The 17,555-nt window shown below is 59.0% G+C and overlaps 3 protein-coding genes across 8 annotated transcripts; 2 read left to right on the forward strand and 1 right to left on the reverse strand.

Moving 5' to 3' along the window:
• The first annotated feature begins 185 nt into the window (after positions 1 to 185).
• On the forward strand, positions 186 to 11,576 carry BRPF1 (bromodomain and PHD finger containing 1). 3 transcript variants are annotated; one of them, XM_014251573.2, is made up of 13 exons: positions 186 to 807; positions 1,677 to 2,636; positions 4,895 to 5,051; positions 6,144 to 6,275; positions 6,614 to 6,742; positions 7,718 to 8,030; positions 8,527 to 8,841; positions 9,386 to 9,673; positions 9,762 to 9,909; positions 10,438 to 10,559; positions 10,660 to 10,778; positions 10,883 to 11,037; positions 11,126 to 11,576. In XM_014251573.2, the coding sequence occupies exons 1-13, from the start codon at positions 212 to 214 to the stop codon at positions 11,307 to 11,309; spliced, it is 3,618 nt and encodes a 1,205-aa protein (XP_014107048.1). In that variant the 5' UTR covers positions 186 to 211; the 3' UTR covers positions 11,310 to 11,576. The 3 variants fall into 3 exon arrangements, with proteins under 3 accessions (XP_014107048.1, XP_014107047.1, XP_014107046.1); XM_014251572.2 differs by having other exon boundaries at positions 8,530 to 8,841; positions 10,438 to 10,574; XM_014251571.2 differs by having other exon boundaries at positions 10,438 to 10,574; positions 11,126 to 11,575.
• Positions 11,577 to 11,849: 273 nt separating this feature from the next.
• OGG1 (8-oxoguanine DNA glycosylase) lies at positions 11,850 to 13,711 on the forward strand. 3 transcript variants are annotated; one of them, XM_014251579.2, is made up of 7 exons: positions 11,850 to 12,060; positions 12,143 to 12,417; positions 12,494 to 12,673; positions 12,756 to 12,934; positions 13,045 to 13,150; positions 13,243 to 13,292; positions 13,365 to 13,711. In XM_014251579.2, exons 1-7 carry the CDS (start codon positions 11,951 to 11,953, stop codon positions 13,434 to 13,436), a joined length of 972 nt encoding a protein of 323 aa, XP_014107054.2. In that variant the 5' UTR covers positions 11,850 to 11,950; the 3' UTR covers positions 13,437 to 13,711. The 3 variants fall into 3 exon arrangements, with proteins under 3 accessions (XP_014107054.2, XP_014107056.2, XP_005522305.2); XM_005522248.3 differs by having other exon boundaries at positions 11,851 to 12,060; positions 13,009 to 13,150; XM_014251581.2 differs by lacking the exons at positions 13,045 to 13,150; positions 13,243 to 13,292.
• Positions 13,707 to 17,316, reverse strand: CAMK1 (calcium/calmodulin dependent protein kinase I). 2 transcript variants are annotated; one of them, XM_005522048.3, is made up of 12 exons: positions 17,237 to 17,316; positions 16,698 to 16,811; positions 15,841 to 15,972; positions 15,535 to 15,609; positions 15,328 to 15,466; positions 15,111 to 15,237; positions 14,941 to 15,016; positions 14,734 to 14,846; positions 14,546 to 14,624; positions 14,362 to 14,449; positions 14,149 to 14,275; positions 13,707 to 14,071 (listed from the first exon to the last, which is right to left on the reverse strand). In XM_005522048.3, exons 2-12 carry the CDS (start codon positions 16,781 to 16,783, stop codon positions 14,016 to 14,018), a joined length of 1,098 nt encoding a protein of 365 aa, XP_005522105.2. In that variant the 5' UTR covers positions 16,784 to 16,811; positions 17,237 to 17,316; the 3' UTR covers positions 13,707 to 14,015. The 2 variants fall into 2 exon arrangements, with proteins under 2 accessions (XP_005522105.2, XP_014107053.2); XM_014251578.2 differs by having other exon boundaries at positions 13,813 to 14,071; positions 17,241 to 17,262.
• Between the last annotated feature and the right edge of the window lie 239 nt (positions 17,317 to 17,555).

Consider the following 17,555-nt stretch of genomic DNA (forward strand, 5'->3'; position numbering starts at 1 on the left):
CGCCGCCGCAGCTCCATTGTTGGGGCCGGCCCGGGCCCCGCCGCCGCCGCCGCCGCCGCCCATGGAGCCGCCCGCCCGCTGAGCGCGGCCCCGCGCCGGGGAGCGCCGCCGCAGGGAGGGAGCGGGCAGCGGGGAGCCAGGGCAGGGCGGCCGGGGCCCGGGGAGGGGGCGGGGGGGGGGGGGCCCCGGCCGGGGCCCCCGCGGCCCCGCCATGGGTGTAGACTTCGACGTGAAGACCTTCTGCCACAACCTGCGGGCCACCAAGCCGCCCTACGAGTGCCCGGTGGGCACCTGCCGCAAGATCTACAAGAGCTACAGCGGGATCGAGTACCACCTGTACCACTATGACCACGACAACCCGCCCCTGCCCCAGCACACCCCCCTGCGCAAGCACAAGAAGAAGGGGCGCCAGGCCCGTGCCGCCAACAAGCAGTCGCCCAGCCCCTCCGAGACCTCCCAGTCGCCCGGCCGAGAGGTGATGACCTACGCCCAGGCCCAGCGCATGGTGGAGGTGGACCTGCATGGCCGCGTCCACCGCATCAGCATCTTCGATAATCTCGACGTGGTGTCCGAGGACGAGGATGTTCCCGAGGAGGTGCCCGAGAATGGGAGCAATAAGGAGAACACGGAGACGCAGAGCGTCCCGCCCAAATCTGGGAAGCACAAGAACAAGGAGAAGCGCAAGGACTCCAACCACCATCACCACAACGCCTCGGCCAGCACGACCCCCAAGCTGCCCGAGGTGGTGTACCGAGAGCTGGAACAGGACACCCCTGATGCCCCGCCTCGTCCCACCTCGTACTACAGGTATTGTCCGTGGCTGGGTGCAAGGAGACTCCTAGGCTCATGCCCTGTGTTTGGAGGTGGAATTGGCCCCACTCTGTTCAAGTGGCTTGCCAGTGGCTCCTGAGAATAGTCTCTGCCTGTCCCAGGTCTCATAGAACTGGCTATTCCATGGCTTCAGGCTCCTGGGGCTCTGCCTGGTGTCACATCACAGTTCTGAGGGGGTCTGTGCATCAACAGAGCTCTAAGTTGCTGCTTAGGTCATTGCCATCAGTTTAATTGCTGCATTCTTTCTATGCTGGAACAGCACATAAAATCAAAACAAAACCCAAATGTGGCCTTTTGCCTCTCATTCTGCTCTTTGGAGGTGTGCTAGGATATTTTCAGATATCCTTCAGCACCAAGGTGTACTGTAGGATCTGTTTGTGGGCACAATTCTTAATTGTTATCCTACAGTACTCTGTGGGAGATTTGGTGGATGCAGTGAGGATACCTGAGGCAGGAGTTAACAGAGCCCCCTAACCAGAATTAACGAAACATGGTGCCTCTGTGCATGGTTATCGTGTCTTGATCATGAGGCTGCTGCCTCCAGAGCACTGGCACTTGCTGGGTGGCACATGCAGGCCCCCTCCTTGCATTGATGAGTCTCCAAGGCCTGACCTTGCTGCTTAGACCTTGTTTTGTCTCCAAGCTGCTGTGTCGCTGTGCTAGTCAGGGTGCAGCAGCACCTCCTGCTTCTGCACATTCCTCCCTTGTTCCTGTTTCTTTATTTTGTCTTATGGCTCAGCTGGAGCATTTGAGCATTCCCTCAGTCACAGACAAATCTTGGAGCTGGGGCTCAGCAGCTCCAGCTGTGTCAGACATGCCCTTACTTTCCCATGCTGTCTTTCCAGGTACATTGAGAAGTCGGCAGAGGAGCTGGATGAGGAAGTGGAGTACGACATGGATGAGGAGGATTACATCTGGCTGGACATCATGAATGAGAGGCGGAAGAACGAAGGTGTAAGTCCTATTCCCCAGGAGATCTTTGAGTACCTGATGGACCGACTAGAGAAGGAGTCCTACTTCGAGAGCCACAACAAGGGGGATCCAAACGCCTTGGTGGATGAGGATGCAGTCTGCTGCATCTGCAACGACGGGGAGTGTCAGAACAGCAATGTCATCCTCTTCTGCGACATGTGCAACCTGGCTGTGCACCAGGAGTGCTATGGGGTGCCCTACATCCCTGAGGGACAGTGGCTCTGCAGACGGTGCCTGCAGTCACCTTCACGCGCTGTGGACTGCGCCCTCTGCCCAAACAAGGGGGGGGCCTTCAAGCAGACGGATGATGGGCGCTGGGCACATGTGGTCTGTGCCCTCTGGATCCCAGAGGTGTGCTTTGCCAACACCGTCTTCCTGGAGCCCATCGACAGCATTGAGCACATCCCACCTGCACGCTGGAAGCTGACCTGTTACATTTGCAAGCAGCGTGGCTCTGGGGCTTGCATCCAGTGTCACAAAGCCAATTGCTACACTGCCTTCCATGTCACCTGTGCCCAGCAGGCCGGGCTGTACATGAAGATGGAGCCTGTCCGGGAGACGGGTGCTAACGGTACCTCCTTCAGTGTGCGCAAAACTGCCTACTGCGACATCCACACACCGCCAGGTTCTGTGCGCAGGCTTCCCGCCCTCTCCCACAGTGAGGGGGAAGAGGAGGATGAGGAGGAAGAGGAGGAGGGGAAGGGCTGGAGTTCTGAGAAAGTCAAAAAAGCAAAGGCCAAGTCTAGGATCAAGATGAAGAAGGCACGGAAGATCCTGGCGGAGAAACGAGCTGCAGCACCTGTGGTTTCCGTGCCCTGCATCCCTCCCCACAGGTACAACCTGCCACCGTCCCTGGAGTGGGGAGAAATTTCTTCTTTCCTCCATGCTTTGTGTCCTGCTTTCCATGTGGGCATTATCCTATTCTCCTTAACTTTTTGCACAGTTACTTCTCACTTTTTTTTTTATTGCCACAGAGGGCTGTGGTGGTTTCCTCTGGGAATCCTGCAGAGAGGCAGGGCCATGCACTGCCCTGCAAAGGTGTCTGGGCCTTCAGCAGGGCAGGAAATAGTTGCTGTTAGTTTAACAGTAGAAAATGAACTTGGCCGGATGCATCAGGAAGCAGCTGGAGGTTCCCAGCACTCCTTTCCTGTTGTGCTGACCTCAGGCACCCAGAGTAAACGAAGCGGGGAGGAGGGAGCTGCTCTCCTTTCTGCCGATGTCTGTTTTCTCCTGAGGCTGTGTCAGGCAAAAGACAGAAGTATGGGAGTGATTCAGGCCTGGGAAACGGGCTTATCCCAGAGTTATTTTGGCTCTGGAGCAGAGAGGTCTGGGATCCCTATGCTCTGCTGAGCAGAGCTCATCCATCCCAGCCGCCATGTACTCCTTGCTGGGCTTTCTCAGTGCTCTCTGCCAGGCACAGCAGCAGCTGCTCCTCAGCACTGCCTGTTGGATCAGGGCCGGCAGCCACGGGTGCTGAGAGCTGTCATTCAGCTTCAGAGGAGGGGTGGCTGGAGAGCACCAGGACTCCTGCCTGCCGAGGTGTTGTGGTCCTAAGGCTGATTCCCCAGCACGAGGCCTCCCTAGGGGTTGTGTTTCTGTCACATTCCAAACCTGTGGTTTCATGGGAAGGTGCAAACACACTGTAGTTACAGTTGAAACTGCACTGTTCCTTGGTCTTGCTAGGTTGTTGTGCTGCTGTGCACATCCCAAAACAAGAGCATCTAAGAGCCTTGCCAGAATTTGTCAGTGTAGTTTATAACTCTGTGTGTCCTCAGCAGCATGTAAAAGCGCATAAGGGCATCCTAGAATGTTTTTGGATCTCATTGTCACTCTAGTGCAGCAGGCACTAGAAGCACAGGTTGGGCATGGAACCGTTTGCCTTTGTGGTGGTAAGCCACCAATCCTGAGCCGCTGGGCTGTCCTCCTTCCTGTGGCATGAGCTGTGCTGGGGTTGTGATCATGGGACTGAGGGTCTGTCAAGACCCTCAGACCCTCAAGGCTTATCTCCTGTGCAGTTGGAAAGGAGCACACAGAAGCCGTGGGCTATGCTCTCTGGGCAGCATTCTGGTGACTTGGGGAGGCAGGTCTGACACAAGGCTGCTGGCCTTTTGCCACAGTCTGCTTGTGTTCCAAACTTATGTTTTTGCTCACTCAGGGCTTGTTCCATGTCAAGAGTGTCTTTTCTTATTAGTGGACATGCTGGCAGGCAGTTTGTAGGGTCTTGCTGCTATTGCACTCACAGCAAAATCCACTGAGCTAGAAGCTGTTAACCTCTCCCCAGGCCTTCCTGTTGGGATTAATTCTTCTTCAGGTGCTGTTGCCAGAATGCCACGTCTTCCTGTGGGAGCTGTGCTTGGCAAGTGATGGCATATGAGGCTGCTGTTCCCAGTCTCTTCAGCTGAGGTTGATGCAGGTTGGGTCATTTCCTGAGAAGGGCTGTCCCTGGGAAATGGAGAGATGCTGAGGGTTCATCCCTTTGTCTCTCTACTAGCAGGGTATCTCTGTCCAACTCTGCTGAACCAGCTGCTCCAGACTATCTGCTGTTGAAGGAAGTAAGCAATCCCTTTTGTGGTGTTTTGGGCTGTTTAGGATAGTCTTGGATGGCACCTCTGTTTTACTCGTGCCTCCTGCTCCTTTGTCATGCTTTGCCAGAGTTTGAGTTTCTCTGGTAACATTTGTCCAGACCCTGTGTCACAGCAAGTGGCCCTTAGCCAGGTAAATAATGGTTTTGGGGTAATAGCACCATAACACTTTTGTCTCAGGGACCGTGGGAGCTGTTACAGGTCCAGCCCCCAGTGTAGCTGTCTTGCACCCCAACTCGCCCCAGGCTTTGCCCAAAAGTTGACAGGAAGTAGAAAGGAAAAGTGTGTTACAGAGAGGCAAGGCTGCACATTTCCTGGCATCCTCTGTTGTGCCAACCCTGTGTGCCTTGGTGTTACACAAACTCCTGCCACAGAAAAGGATGTTCTCTGCCTGAGGAGCTTCTCAGCTGCTCTCGGGTGGCCTGCCTGCTACATGTCCCTAGCCAGGGCTTCTGCACCAGCCAGGCTTGTCTCATTGATGGACTCTGTGGTTCCTCTCCTTTCCTCAGGCTCAGTAAGATTACAAACCGTTTAACCATCCAGAGGAAGAGCCAGTTCATGCAGAGGCTACATAGCTACTGGACTCTGAAGAGACAGTCCCGCAATGGTGTCCCCCTGCTCCGCCGCCTTCAGACACACTTGCAGTCACAGAGAAATTGCGACCAGGTAAGGGCTGCTTCTTGGGGAGCTGCAGGGAACCTGGCTGTGTGCGTGCTTCCTGCGCCTTTGGAGCTGTGGGCTCAGAACCTTTGCTGCATGTGATGCCTGCAGGTGCAGAATGGGGGTCAGGGGTATGAGCTTTCAGATGAGGAAAGGGCAGTCCCAGCTGCTTTTGCTGCTTCACCTTCTCCTCCGCTCTCAGTGTTCAGAGAATTGCCAAGCAGCGACGCCACTGGCAGCCTGCCACAAGAAGGGAATCCTGCCCTCTCAGGCTGCCACGCTGAAGATAGTTCTCTCTTGCGCCTGCATTTAGCCAGTGGTGGTGGCAGACCTGTCAGAAATGGCCCTAATATGAGGCTGCTGTGTCAGGCAGTGTTGAGAGAGGTGGACAGGGATCTCCAGAAACAGTCTGGAATGAACCAAAGCCTCGCTTCCAGTTTCTGATAGTGCTCCAGGAGTGCTCCCTCCGGGTGCTGCTTCCAGCCCACAGTCACCATTTTACAGATGTGAAGTCTGGTGCCAGAGAGGAAGATTTGTCTTCTGGCTCCCCATCTGAGCTGTAAATCTTTCTTTCTGAGCCCTTTGATGACTATGACTGGGCAGGGGTTTCTCCTGCCTCTGTCCGCTCTTACTATTTTTGCTGGAGAAGAGTTGAGACTGCTTCTGCTCAGTTTTGGCTATGGCAGGGTAAAAGCCTGCCAAATTTTTTTGGTGCTCCAGAAATGAAAGCAACCAGGGCTGTGTTCCCTTTTTGACTTGCTGCACTTTGTCAGAGCTGTGAGCAGCAGCATAGACATCTTGGGCAACTGCAGGCAGTCAGTCGGTCATGTTAGGAGGAATATTTCCAGAGGCTCAGGATGTGCACCTTCTGACATCCTAAGGGCTTGGTGACCAAGGGGCAGGTATTTAGCTCTCACCAGAGGTGAGACTGATCCTGAATCACCTGCCTAGGTTACAAGAAAGGAGCTGTGACCTTTGCTGCACCAGCAGGTCAGGCGTGCTGGTTCCCTTTGCCAGGGAAGAGCACCAGCACAAAGTCAGGAAGTTGGAGATGGGAGCACATCTTCTATCAGCTCATGGTCTCTGATGTTCCCACAGAGAGACACTGAGGATAAGAACTGGGCCCTGAAGGAACAGCTGAAGTCATGGCAGCGCCTGCGCCATGACCTCGAGCGTGCGCGCTTGCTGGTGGAGCTGATACGCAAGCGGGAGAAGCTCAAGAGAGAGACGGTAACAATTGTCCCTCCTTGGGGAGCTGCTGGGGTGGGCATCAGCAGGGGCTCCTTAGAGTGCTGTAGGTGTGCCAGGGTCCCCTCGGCTGTGCTGTGTCCTGCTCCAATGGCTCCGAGCAAATGTGGCTGCTCTGCAAGGCACAGGTGGGACACACAGGTGCTGGAGCCAGGGTTACACCTCTGCTCCCCAGAAACAGGGGTGAGGGGTGGTCCCTGTCCTCAGCAAGGAGAGAGAGGGGTTGCTGTCCTGCAGAACTACACTGCTGCTTCCTGGGGACAGTCCCTACTGCCTGGCTGGGACCAGGGGCTCAGCCCTCCTCTGTTCCTTTGTTTCAGATCAAAGTGCAGCAGGTGGCATTGGAAATGCAACTGACCCCCTTCCTCATCCTCCTCCGCAAGACACTTGAACAGCTGCAGGAGAAAGACACGGGCAACATCTTCAGTGAGCCGGTCCCTCTGTCTGAGGTAACAGAAATCTACGAAGTAAGAACCCCCTCCCCAGATTTCTACTTCACTCAAACTTGTCCCTTGCTTGTGCCAAGGGCTGCCTAGGGTGTACTCTGGACCAAAAGATCCCTGAGTATCCTAGTCCTGGCTCATGCATCCCAGCACCACTCACTCACCTGAGGGGGTTGTGCAGCAGTGCCCCTCCTGAGTGAGCCAAATGCAGAACAGCTGAGCTGGTGACAGCTGGGGCACAGCACTTGGCTCTTCCTCTACATGTGTTACTGGTGACACCCCAGGATCTGTGAGCAGTTGGGGATTCCCACTGGGAAAGGCAAAGTGCCAGCCCTTAGCAGTTGGCATGCTCTTACCTGTCCTTTTGTGAAGGCCTCTGCTAGATGACTGAGCACAGCACAGGGATGGGTTTGACCCTTAGACTGTCACTGCTACCAGGCAGGGGAGATAATTCCTGAGACTGTCACTGAATCCCTGTCTAGGAACATGGCAAAAGTTCACACGGTCTCTGCAAGGTTCTGGCAGCAGGTCAGCATGGAGGCATCTTAGCAGATGGGGAGGAAGGCTGAACCATCTCACCTGCAGCCAGTGCTGCCACCTGGACGGCTCTGTTTTACCTTTCCGTGCACACACTCACCCCTGAGGCTGTACTTGCAGCTCCCTCTCCAGGGAATAACATGTAGCATACTGGATCCCAGCTGCCTGCAGGCAGGAGTTGAGGACAGGATGCTGGCATGTGTGCTGGAGCCGTAAAAATGCTTCGGAGTGCATATCCGCTCTAACAGGTTGAGCACAGCACATGGGCTTCCTAGTCCGGAGGCGTTGCTGTTCCTCAAGCTGCAAAAGCAGACGGCATTCCCCGATGTGCATTTGGGCAGAGCACAGGGAGTGATACCTGATTCCTCTAACAACTGTTTTCTTGGAGCAGGTACTACTAACTGTGGCTCCTGGGCTCTTAACTCTGGCTCTTTCCTCATGCAGGTCCCAGACTACCTGGATCACATCAAGAAGCCAATGGATTTTCAGACAATGAAACAAAATCTAGAAGCCTATCGCTATCTGAATTTCGATGACTTTGAGGAGGATTTCAACCTGATTATTAACAACTGTTTGAAATACAATGCCAAAGACACAATCTTCTACCGGGCAGCCATCCGTCTGCGGGAGCAGGGAGGTGCCGTGCTCCGGCAGGCTCGCCGGCAGGCAGAGAAGATGGGCATTGACTTTGAGACAGGCATGCACTTCCCCCACTGTGTAACAGTGGAAGAGGCTCAGATCCAAGACATTGAGGATGGTGGGTACTTGTTCCCTGTCCTGAGGTATGAGGGCTACTCAGAGGTAAAGCCTGGGCAGAATGAAGGCACCAGAGAGTCTGATCTGCCTCCTCTGGGAGGTTAAGTTGAATGCTGGGCTGTGTGTCCCCCCTCCCTGGAGAGCTGGTGGTTTTGCTGGCCAGGTACTTATCAGCCCCATTAGGTTGGTTCTAGGCAGTGGTTTGTCTGTATGTCTTTTCTTTCCTGTTGCATCCTTGTTCCAGACAATGCGAACCCTGGTATTCTCCACACTGCTGATCAACCTCCAGTAGTTTTCTCCAGTAGTCCCAACTGGCCAACTTCCCACAGGGCTACTTCTCTTGGTCTTTTAGGATAACTTCTCTGAAGGGTTCACAGGTGTTTGGTGCCTTGTCATCTTCTCCTCTGCAGGGAGCCTGGATTGCCTCATGCTCCTCAGGAGGAGCTCCAACGAGTTCCCGATTTCTTTCATCCATCTGCTCCTCTTTGTTTCCCCAGAAGATGTGCGGCTGCTGCTCTCGGAGAATCAGAAGCACCTGCCCTTGGAGGAGCAGCTAAAGATCCTGCTGGAGCGGCTGGACGAGGTCAATGCTGGCAAGCAGAGCATAGGACGGTCCCGTCGGGCCAAGATGATCAAGAAGGAGATCACAGTCCTACGGCGGAAGCTCGCACACCCGCGGGACCTGGGCCGGGATGGGCTGGAGCGGCACAGCTCCTCTGCCAGGGGAGTCCTGCAGTCCCACAACCCCTGTGAGAAGGACCTGCAGACAGACAGTGCTGCAGAGGAGAGCAGCAGCCAGGAGACTGGCAAAGGTAATGCTCCCTCCAGAACTGCCTGTCTGGCGAGCCATGGAGAGCTGCCTCTGGACAGGCATGGATGGTGACAGTTCTAGCTGTGTGATACGGGGCATGAGGTGGATTGTTTCCTCCTGCTGGGACCTGTCAGTTTGGCCATTTGCCTGGATTCTAGGGGCATTACAGAGCAGGCTGCCTTCAGTGTCCTTTCCTGACAGAGGGCATGGGAGGGAGTTGCAGCAGCAGTGACTGCTGAGCTCCAAATGCTCTCCCAGGGCTGAGAGTCAAACAGGCCAGCTGCCAGCTCCCTGGATGGAGATGCTGAGCTGGGCTCTCTGTGGGGAGCACAGCAAAAGCTCCAGGCAGAGCTACCATGGGTCACTGGGGTTTGCCACCTCTGCATCCCAGTCCTGTCCCCTAATCACTGGGGAAAGCATGTTCTTCCTGAAGTGAGGGAGTATCTTCTGAGATAATGTTCCCCAGAAACAAAGGTGTTTTGTGACAGCACTGCCATGTAGTCCCTGCCATCAGGGCTGCAGCTGACACTTTCTCCCTCTTCCAGGTCTGGGTCCTAATTCTTCTTCTACTCCAGCACATGAAGTTGGTAGGAGGACCTCTGTGCTCTTCTCCAAGAAGAACCCTAAAACTGCAGGCCCTCCAAAACGTCCAGGACGCCCCCCGAAGAATCGAGACAGCCAGATCACTCCTGGGCATGGGAGCAGCCCCATTGGGCCCCCCCAGCTGCCAATAATGGGGTCCTCCCAGCGGCAGAGGAAGAGAGGGCGAAGCCCACGCCCCAGCTCCAGCTCGGATAGTGACAGTGACAAGTCCACAGAGGACGCTACCATGGGTGAGTGCAGCTGGGCAGCTGTGGTCCCACTGGCAGCACGTGGCAGGCTCTCTGCAGTAGTAATGCTCTTTGTTGGCGTGTTTTTCAGACCTGCCAGCCAACGGTTTCAGCAGTGGGAACCAGCCTGTGAAGAAGAGCTTCCTGGTGTACCGCAATGACTGCAATCTTCCCCGGAGCAGCTCCGACTCGGAGTCCAGCAGCAGCAGCAGCAGCAGCGCTGCCTCAGACCGCACGAGGTACTGCCTGTGGCCCAGCTCTGCTGACAGCTGTGCTGCCCAGACTCTCAGCCTTGAGTTTCTGGTTGAGCACCCTGTTTGGTGGTCCCCATCTTGTTCATCATGCAGCTCAGCTGCTAATCCCTAGAAGTCTATGGGCTTTGTGCCTTTTTTAATGCAAAATCTAAAGGTGTAAGTGTGCAGCCAAGGGCTAGTAAGAAGCATGAGCTAGGGAATTTCGAATTGGTACAATGGCTGCTCTGTCATTGACCCTTCCAGCAGCCAGCACCAGCAGGTTCCTGCCTGCATCTCTAATTTGGACCAGGGCACTTCTTCTGGTCCTCCCAAATGGAACTGAGTGAGAGTCTGCACCCTGGCAGAAGCACCATCCCACCTTTCTGCTTGGTACCCCGGCCAAGTCCTTCCTGGTGCCAAGGCCAGCAGTTGGAGGCCACAAGCCCTGGTGTCCAACCAGCCTAGCCCTCTGGAAAACAGTTTCTGGAAGCTTAACGTGACTCTTACTGATGGCTTTGCTCCATGTCTCCACAGCACAACACCCTCCAAGCAGGGCAGAGGGAAACCCTCCTTCTCCCGAGTGAACTTCCCAGAGGACAGCAGTGAGGACACATCAGGGACGGAGAACGAGTCCTACTCCGTGGGCACGGGACGAGGTGTGGGGCACGGCAGTAAGTACTATGGCTGTGCAGCCGTGTGCCTGGCTGGCACCATCACCTGGGGAGACACAGCTGACTCCCCTCTCCTCCTGTACAGTGGTGCGTAAGGGCATGGGGCGTGGCACGGGGTGGCTGTCTGAGGATGAGGATTCTTCCCTGGATGCCCTGGACTTGGTGTGGGCTAAGTGCCGGGGTTACCCCTCCTACCCGGCGTTGGTGAGTACTGCCTGTCATCGAGGTCTCCTGAAATCCGTGTCCCCTCCCTGCAGACTGCCTCTTGCGGTCCCTGTTCTTTCAGCCCTCCCCTGCTCTTTTTGCAGATCATTGATCCCAAGATGCCGCGGGAAGGCATGTTCCACCATGGTGTCCCCATCCCTGTGCCCCCCTTGGAGGTGCTGAAGCTGGGGGAGCAGATGACTCAGGAAGCACGCGAGCACCTCTACCTTGTCCTCTTCTTTGACAACAAGCGCACTTGGTAAGCCAGGGCGCCAAGGGTTTTGGGGGGGGGGGATCCCCAGAGACGATTGTAACCCTCAAACGAGGTGGCCCGCCACTCTCCACAGGCAGTGGTTGCCCCGGACAAAGCTGGTGCCTCTGGGAGTGAACCAGGACCTGGACAAAGAGAAGATGCTGGAGGGCCGCAAGTCCAACATCCGCAAGTCGGTGCAGATCGCCTACCACCGCGCCATGCAGCACCGCAACAAGGTGCAGGGCGAGCAGAGCAGCGACTCCAGCGAGAGCGACTGAGCCGGTGCCTCCGGCCGCTCCCCCGCCGAATCTCAGGGCAAACGGGGCTCGGTGCCCCCCACGCGGTGCAGCTGGCCTGCACCCACGGGGGGCCGGGGGACCGGGAGGGGAGGGGCCGGTCCCCCGTTCCCCCCCCCCTCTCCCATTCCCGGTGCCCGCTCCCCCCAGCCCGCCGCTCCCCGGGATGCCGTTCTGGCCGCCGCAGTGCCCCAGAGCAGCCCCCGCGCCCCGCACCCCCGTGCTGCCCCCCACTCCTGGGCCCAGCCCCTGGCCGGCCCCGCGCTCGGACGTTGTTTGTATTTATTTTGAAGGAAGAAAAATCTATTGATTCTTAGAAAATAAACCTCCGCTGCGGAGCCGCGGCCGCTGCGGGCGGGGAGGGAGCGGGAGCAGGGTGGACATGTGCGGCGGCGCCGGCCCCGCTTCCGGTTGCGAGCGGAAGCTGGGGCGGGGAGCGGCGAGCGCTCCGCCCGCCCGGGTTTCTCTATGGTGGGGAGTGTGGGGCCGGGCGAGGAGGTGCGGGGCTGGGGGCACGGGCTGGGGGCCTGGGGGGAGGTGTGGGGCCGGGCCGGGGCTGGGGGGCAGCGCTGGGTACTGCCTTGACCCCGCGGGCCGGGGCGCGCAGTTGCTCCCCGACCTCCATGAAGCTGCGGGACGCCCCGTCCTCCTGCCCGTCCCTGTGGCGCTGCCTGCCGTGCCCCCCGGCCGAAATGCGCTTGGACCTGGTCCTCTCCTCGGGACAGAGCTTTCGGTGAGCCAGCCCGGGGGTCTCGGGAGTCCCCCGGCCCAGTCCGGCGCGTCCGAGCCGGCCCCGACGCCCCCGTGTGCGGCAGGTGGTGGGAGAGCAGCCCGGGGGCCTGGACGGGTGTGCTAGGGGGCCGCGTCTGGACACTACGGCAGGACGGGGATCGGCTCTGGTACACGGTGTACGGCCAGGAGGATGAGCAGGAGGGGGATGGGTGCCCCGCCAAAGCAGCGAAGCTGGACGCCACAGAGACGGACCGGATCCTGCGCGACTACTTCCAGCTGGACGTGGAGCTGTCAGCCCTGTACCGTGGCTGGGGGGCGGCCGACCCCCTGTTCCGCAAGGTGGCCAGTGACTTCCCAGGTGAGGCGGCCCCACGGGACCGTAAGGGATGGCCATAGCACCTGCCCGGCGTCCCCTCACCGCATCCTGCCTGCAGGGGTGCGGGTGTTGCGGCAGGACCCCGTCGAGTGCCTCTTCTCCTTCATCTGCACGTCCAACAACCACATTTCCCGTATCACTGCCATGATCGAGCGCCTATGCCAGGCCTTCGGCCGCCGCCTCTGCTGCCTCGATTCCCGGCCCTTCCATGCCTTCCCATCCCTCTCGGCACTCACAGGTCCACCACCACCACCCCGCTGCTGTCGCTCCAGCTCATCTTGCCATGCACCCTCTCACGTCCCTCTGCTGTGCCCCTGCAGGCGCTGATGCCGAGGCCCGGCTGCGGGCGCTGGGCTTTGGGTACCGGGCCAAGTTTGTCAGCGGGAGTGCGCGAGCCATCGCTGAGGGGCTCGGCACCGAGGGGCTGTGCCAGCTCCGCACCGCGCCCTACGCCGAGGCCAGGAGGGTGCTGTGTGCCCTGCCTGGCGTAGGTGCCAAGGTGGGTGCCAGGATGGGGGTGGGACAGGGAGCAGTGAGCAGCATTGGGGACTGACTGGGTGCTGCTGGTGGCAGGTGGCCGACTGTGTCTGCCTGTTGTCCCTGGACAAGGCAGAGGCGGTGCCGGTGGACACCCACGTCTGGCACATCGCACGGCAGCGCTACGGCGTGGCGCTGGGCGGCAAGAGCCTCACCCCCCGGGCCTACCAAGAGATCGGTGAGGGCAGGGCTGCATCCTGATGTGGGACCCTCAGGGATGGTGGATGGTGCAAGTGTACCCCCACACTGGCGTTCACCCTCTCTCCACAGGCGACTTCTTCCGGGGGCTGTGGGGCCCTCGTGCCGGCTGGGCACAGGCAGTGAGTACCCCACTTCCTGGCACCCTTACCCCTCACCCCAGCCATGCCCACCCCATTATCTCCCCACTCCAGGTCCTGTTCTGTGCCGACCTCCGCAAAGGCCAGAAGTCAGCCGGCAGCCAGCATCAGGCCTGGGAGAGCTGAGGCTGGGACAGCCATGGGGGTGGGCCCCTCTAAGGGCACCCCAAAAGGAACAGTGACTTGAGTGGGACACTGCACCTGCTGCCAGCCTGGCATGGAGGGGTGTGGGCAGCTGCCTGTCACCTATCCACTGTGTGCCTGGGGGAAGCTGCTGCCCTGGGCAGTGAAGCTGGGGGGGTCAGGGCTGTGTCCAGCTGCCTCACTGCAGAGCTGAGCCAAGCACCTTTGGCCTCTTGCCTTTATTACAAGCAATAAAATAGAAACATCCATTTGGAAAATTGTCCTTGAACATGCTGGGGTTTGGAGGTGTGGGATGGTGCCAGGCCAGGCGTGGAGGGAGGGAAGGGGTATGGGAAGGGGCCCGGGACAAAGCCCCAAGCTGGGGGGCTCTGTGGTGCGCTCCTGCCCTGATGCAGAACTCTGCTGTGAGGCTGCAGTGGGGGCATATCCTCACATATCCAGGACAAGTTGAGCAGGGTGCCTCCACACTATCTCCCCTGCTCCTGCACTGCAGAGCCCCCCACCCTACACGGTGCCCATGCGGGGCTGGACCCCCCTGGAGGCAGTTCTTTAGGGCCATGCTCAGTCTGGTGGGAGACGCTGAGTTCTGCTTGTGGGTGGGCACCCACACTCTGACCCTGCAGGAAGGAACAGGGTGAGATCCTGGTGGCAGCCCTGAGGGGTGTGGGATGGGGATAGGGGGTTTGGGGCTCACCATTGCTGGTCCCCCCAACCAACCGTTCGCCGGGGCTGGTGGGAGTCGTCTGCCCAGGGACATCCTGGCTGGTTCCCAGCTGCAGTTTTCTCATGTGTCTCACCACCGCCGTGGCATTGAAAGCTTGCTACTGACCCCACAGTTTCCGTCAGCTGGTATGGAGTGCCTGAGGGGCTGCTGCACCCCCTAACACACACCAGCACCCACACTCACCTTCCACTTGCTCTTTGCAAAATTCTTCTTGATCTGCTCACTCACTGACTGGTGGATGTTCTTGTCCAGGGCTGTGTCCCCAGCAATCCTAGAGCAATGCAGAATTCAGCAGGGACCCCCCTACCCCACGGCTGCTGTGGGGTGAGCTGGAGAGGGGGGCAGACAGCAAAAGTCTCCCCATTACCAGGGATGCTGCAGGGCTTGCTCACAGGTGAATCGCTTGCCAGGGTCCTTCTCCATCAGGTGCTGGATAAAGTCCTTGGCTGGGACAGAGCATGGAGCAGCTCTGAGTGCCTGTGTCCACCATTCCTCTAGGTACTATGAAGCTGCACCAGGCTCAAAGGCCCCACTGCCCTGGTGCTCCCAGCTCACCTGAGTCCGAGATATCGTCCCAGTAGGGTGAGTCAAACTCATACTCGGCCCGCAGGATCTGCTCGAAGAGCTTGGCATCGTTTTCATCATAGAAAGGGGGGTAACCACAGAGCCTAGAGGGGCAGTGGGGAGGGGGCTACTGGTCCCAAGCAGCCCCAAGGTGCCAGGCCCTCAGGAGGGGAAAGGAGTGGGAAGGGGGATACATACAGGATGTAGGCAATGACTCCAATGGACCAGCAATCCACTGCTTTGCTGTAGGGTTTCTGTGCCAGCACCTCAGGGGCTGGGGGGGAGGGCAGCGGTGAGGGGGGAGCCCAACCTGTGGGGGAATCCCAACCCCACACCTAGGGTGGTGGCAGGCCATGGTAGGCGCTCACCCACATAGCCAGGGGTGCCGCAGGCTGTGGACATGACACTGCCACAGCCCTCGATCTTTGACAGCCCAAAGTCGCTGATCATGATCTTGGAGTCCTCATCCATGCTGTAATAGAGCAGGTTCTCGGGCTACGAGGCAGGTAGAGGCAGGAGTGACACTGGGGTCTCCTCCTCCCACCACCATGACAGTGCTGTGTGTGTCCCCCCTCAACTGCTCACCTTCAGGTCACGGTGGACAATACCCATGTCATGCAGGTATTTGACGGCATCAAGGATCTGTTGGATCAGGGCACTGGCATCCCGCTCAGTGTAGAAGCCCTTCTCCACAATGCGGTCAAAGAGTTCTCCCCCCGAGACCCTGCAGGGATGGGCATCACCTGTCAGCATGGCCCCCCCACCCCTCTGGAGCCCCCCAACGTCACTCACAGCTGCATGATGAGGTAGAGGTGGGTGCCACTCTCGTAGATGTCGTCCAAGGCCACAATGTTGGGGTGCTTGATTCTGCAGGGGAGGCAAAGAGGGGTGGTGAGAGGGCACCAGGCTGCCCCCACAGCAGCCCCCAGGGGACAGGGAGCAGCCAGGCTCCGTGCCACAGGTCATCACGTGCCACTGGCTATTTTGGGCACTGGCAATAACATGCGGTAAGGAGCACTGGCAGTGGGGGGCTGTGCTGGGTGTGGGTGTGGGGGCCCCAGAGTGAAACCCACACCCTGGCGCTGGGACAGCCCCTACTTGTGGAGGACGGCAATCTCGTTCTCAATGCTGGTCTCCTTTCCCTCCAGTGCCTTCTTGGCAATGCACTTGATGGCCACGAGCTTCCGCGTCGCCTTCTCCTCTGCCAGGACCACCTCGGAGAAGGCCCCCCTGGGGGGGGTGAGGGATAAGCAGGGCACGGAGGCCACCAGCCGGAGCTGCCGATGCCGCCATGCCATGATTGTCATGGCGACAGGCAGAAAGTCCAGCTATTTATAGGAGAAAAGCAAGCAGGAGCAGCCTGCTGGGATGGCCAGACAGGGACCCTGCCAGCGATAGGATGCCTGGCACCGTCTGCCCTCCCAGTGTGGCTGCACCATCCCCATATCAGGCAGGATAAGGCTGTAGTGCTGCCAAGGTCGAGCTTGGGCTTGGGCTTGTGCTTGGGCTGAGCCCCCATGTGGGTTGCAGTAGCCCTCTGCTGCACCACCCTGTAGCAGCCATGGCCACCCAGGAGCCATCCAGAATCCTTGGCAGTGCCCAGGTGGGGAAGAGACAGGAGTGACAGGCAGTGTGTTTCACTGCACTGGGCCCTAAGCCTTGACGTAATTAACCTGCTAATCCAGTCTAAGAGTCTTACGGTGCCATGGGCACCACCAGGAACCCCTCTGCCAGCCAGGAGATCACCCTCAGGTACCCACAGCACAGGGAACAAGTGCCAGAGGGAGGTGGCACCTGTGCCCCATAGCATGTCCCCTCATATGCAAGTCCCACCTTGGGCCAGGATTTGAGCTGGTTCCACATGGCAGGTCACTGCCACATGGCAAAGCCTGAGGGGCCAGACCCACCACTAGGAGTGGCCTGTCACTGGCGTGTCACCCCAGTCCACAACTCACGTGCCCAAGACATCTCGGAAATCATAGATCCGCTGAATATCCTCGATCCTCTTCTTCCAGCTGGGTCCATCCTGCCCCAGCGGCATGGTGCCCTGTGGGGCCACGCACTCCCACCTGTGACACGAGTGGGGGACAGGTTGTCAGCGTGCTGGGATGGCACGGGGACACACGGGGGACAGGATGCTACGGGGAGGTGGTTGTCATCGTGGGGTGATGGGAACAATCTGTGTCGACGCAGGAGTTTTGGCGTAGATTGCCCCAGTGGGGAAACATGCTGGGACCCTCCCGATGCCCGCCCATGGGGCGGGTGCGGGGCGGGCAGGCAGCAGGAGGGCTCCAGACACACGCGTAAGTGCATGGGGGGTCCCCACCGCCATTCCCCACGCCCCCTAGCCGGCACAGCCGCGCCGGGCGGGACACGCGTGGGAGCAGAGCTGCGTGGCGCAGGTGATGCGCAGCTCCACCGCCGCTACTCAGTGTCACGCCTGGGCACGACCTCCACGCGTGGGCACGCCGCCCCCGCCCCGCCCCGCCCTTACCGACGGCCCCGGCCCCGGGCCCCGCGGCGGAGCAGCGGCGACTCCTCCCGGCGCGGCGCCGCCGGACAGCGCTGACGTCACGGTGAGGGGCGGGCAAGCGCGCGGCCGCTGCCAATGGGAGGGGGTGGTTTGGCCGCGGTGGGAAGGGGGGGGACACGCGTGACCGCGGGCGCGCGTGGACACGCGGGAAAGGCGCGGGGAGAGCGCCAAGCGCGGCGCGGCATCACCCGCACGCTGTCCCTGTGCATCTGTTGTGAGGATGCGAGGGCGTTCCTTGGGTAGACGCGAGTGGAGGACACGCGTGGAGCTGCAGGACAGC

Source organism: Pseudopodoces humilis, chromosome 13, assembly GCF_049639895.1.
Source record: "Pseudopodoces humilis isolate 2021_Gansu_Grassland_sample_001 chromosome 13, ASM4963989v1, whole genome shotgun sequence".
Lineage (NCBI taxonomy): Eukaryota > Metazoa > Chordata > Aves > Passeriformes > Paridae > Pseudopodoces > Pseudopodoces humilis.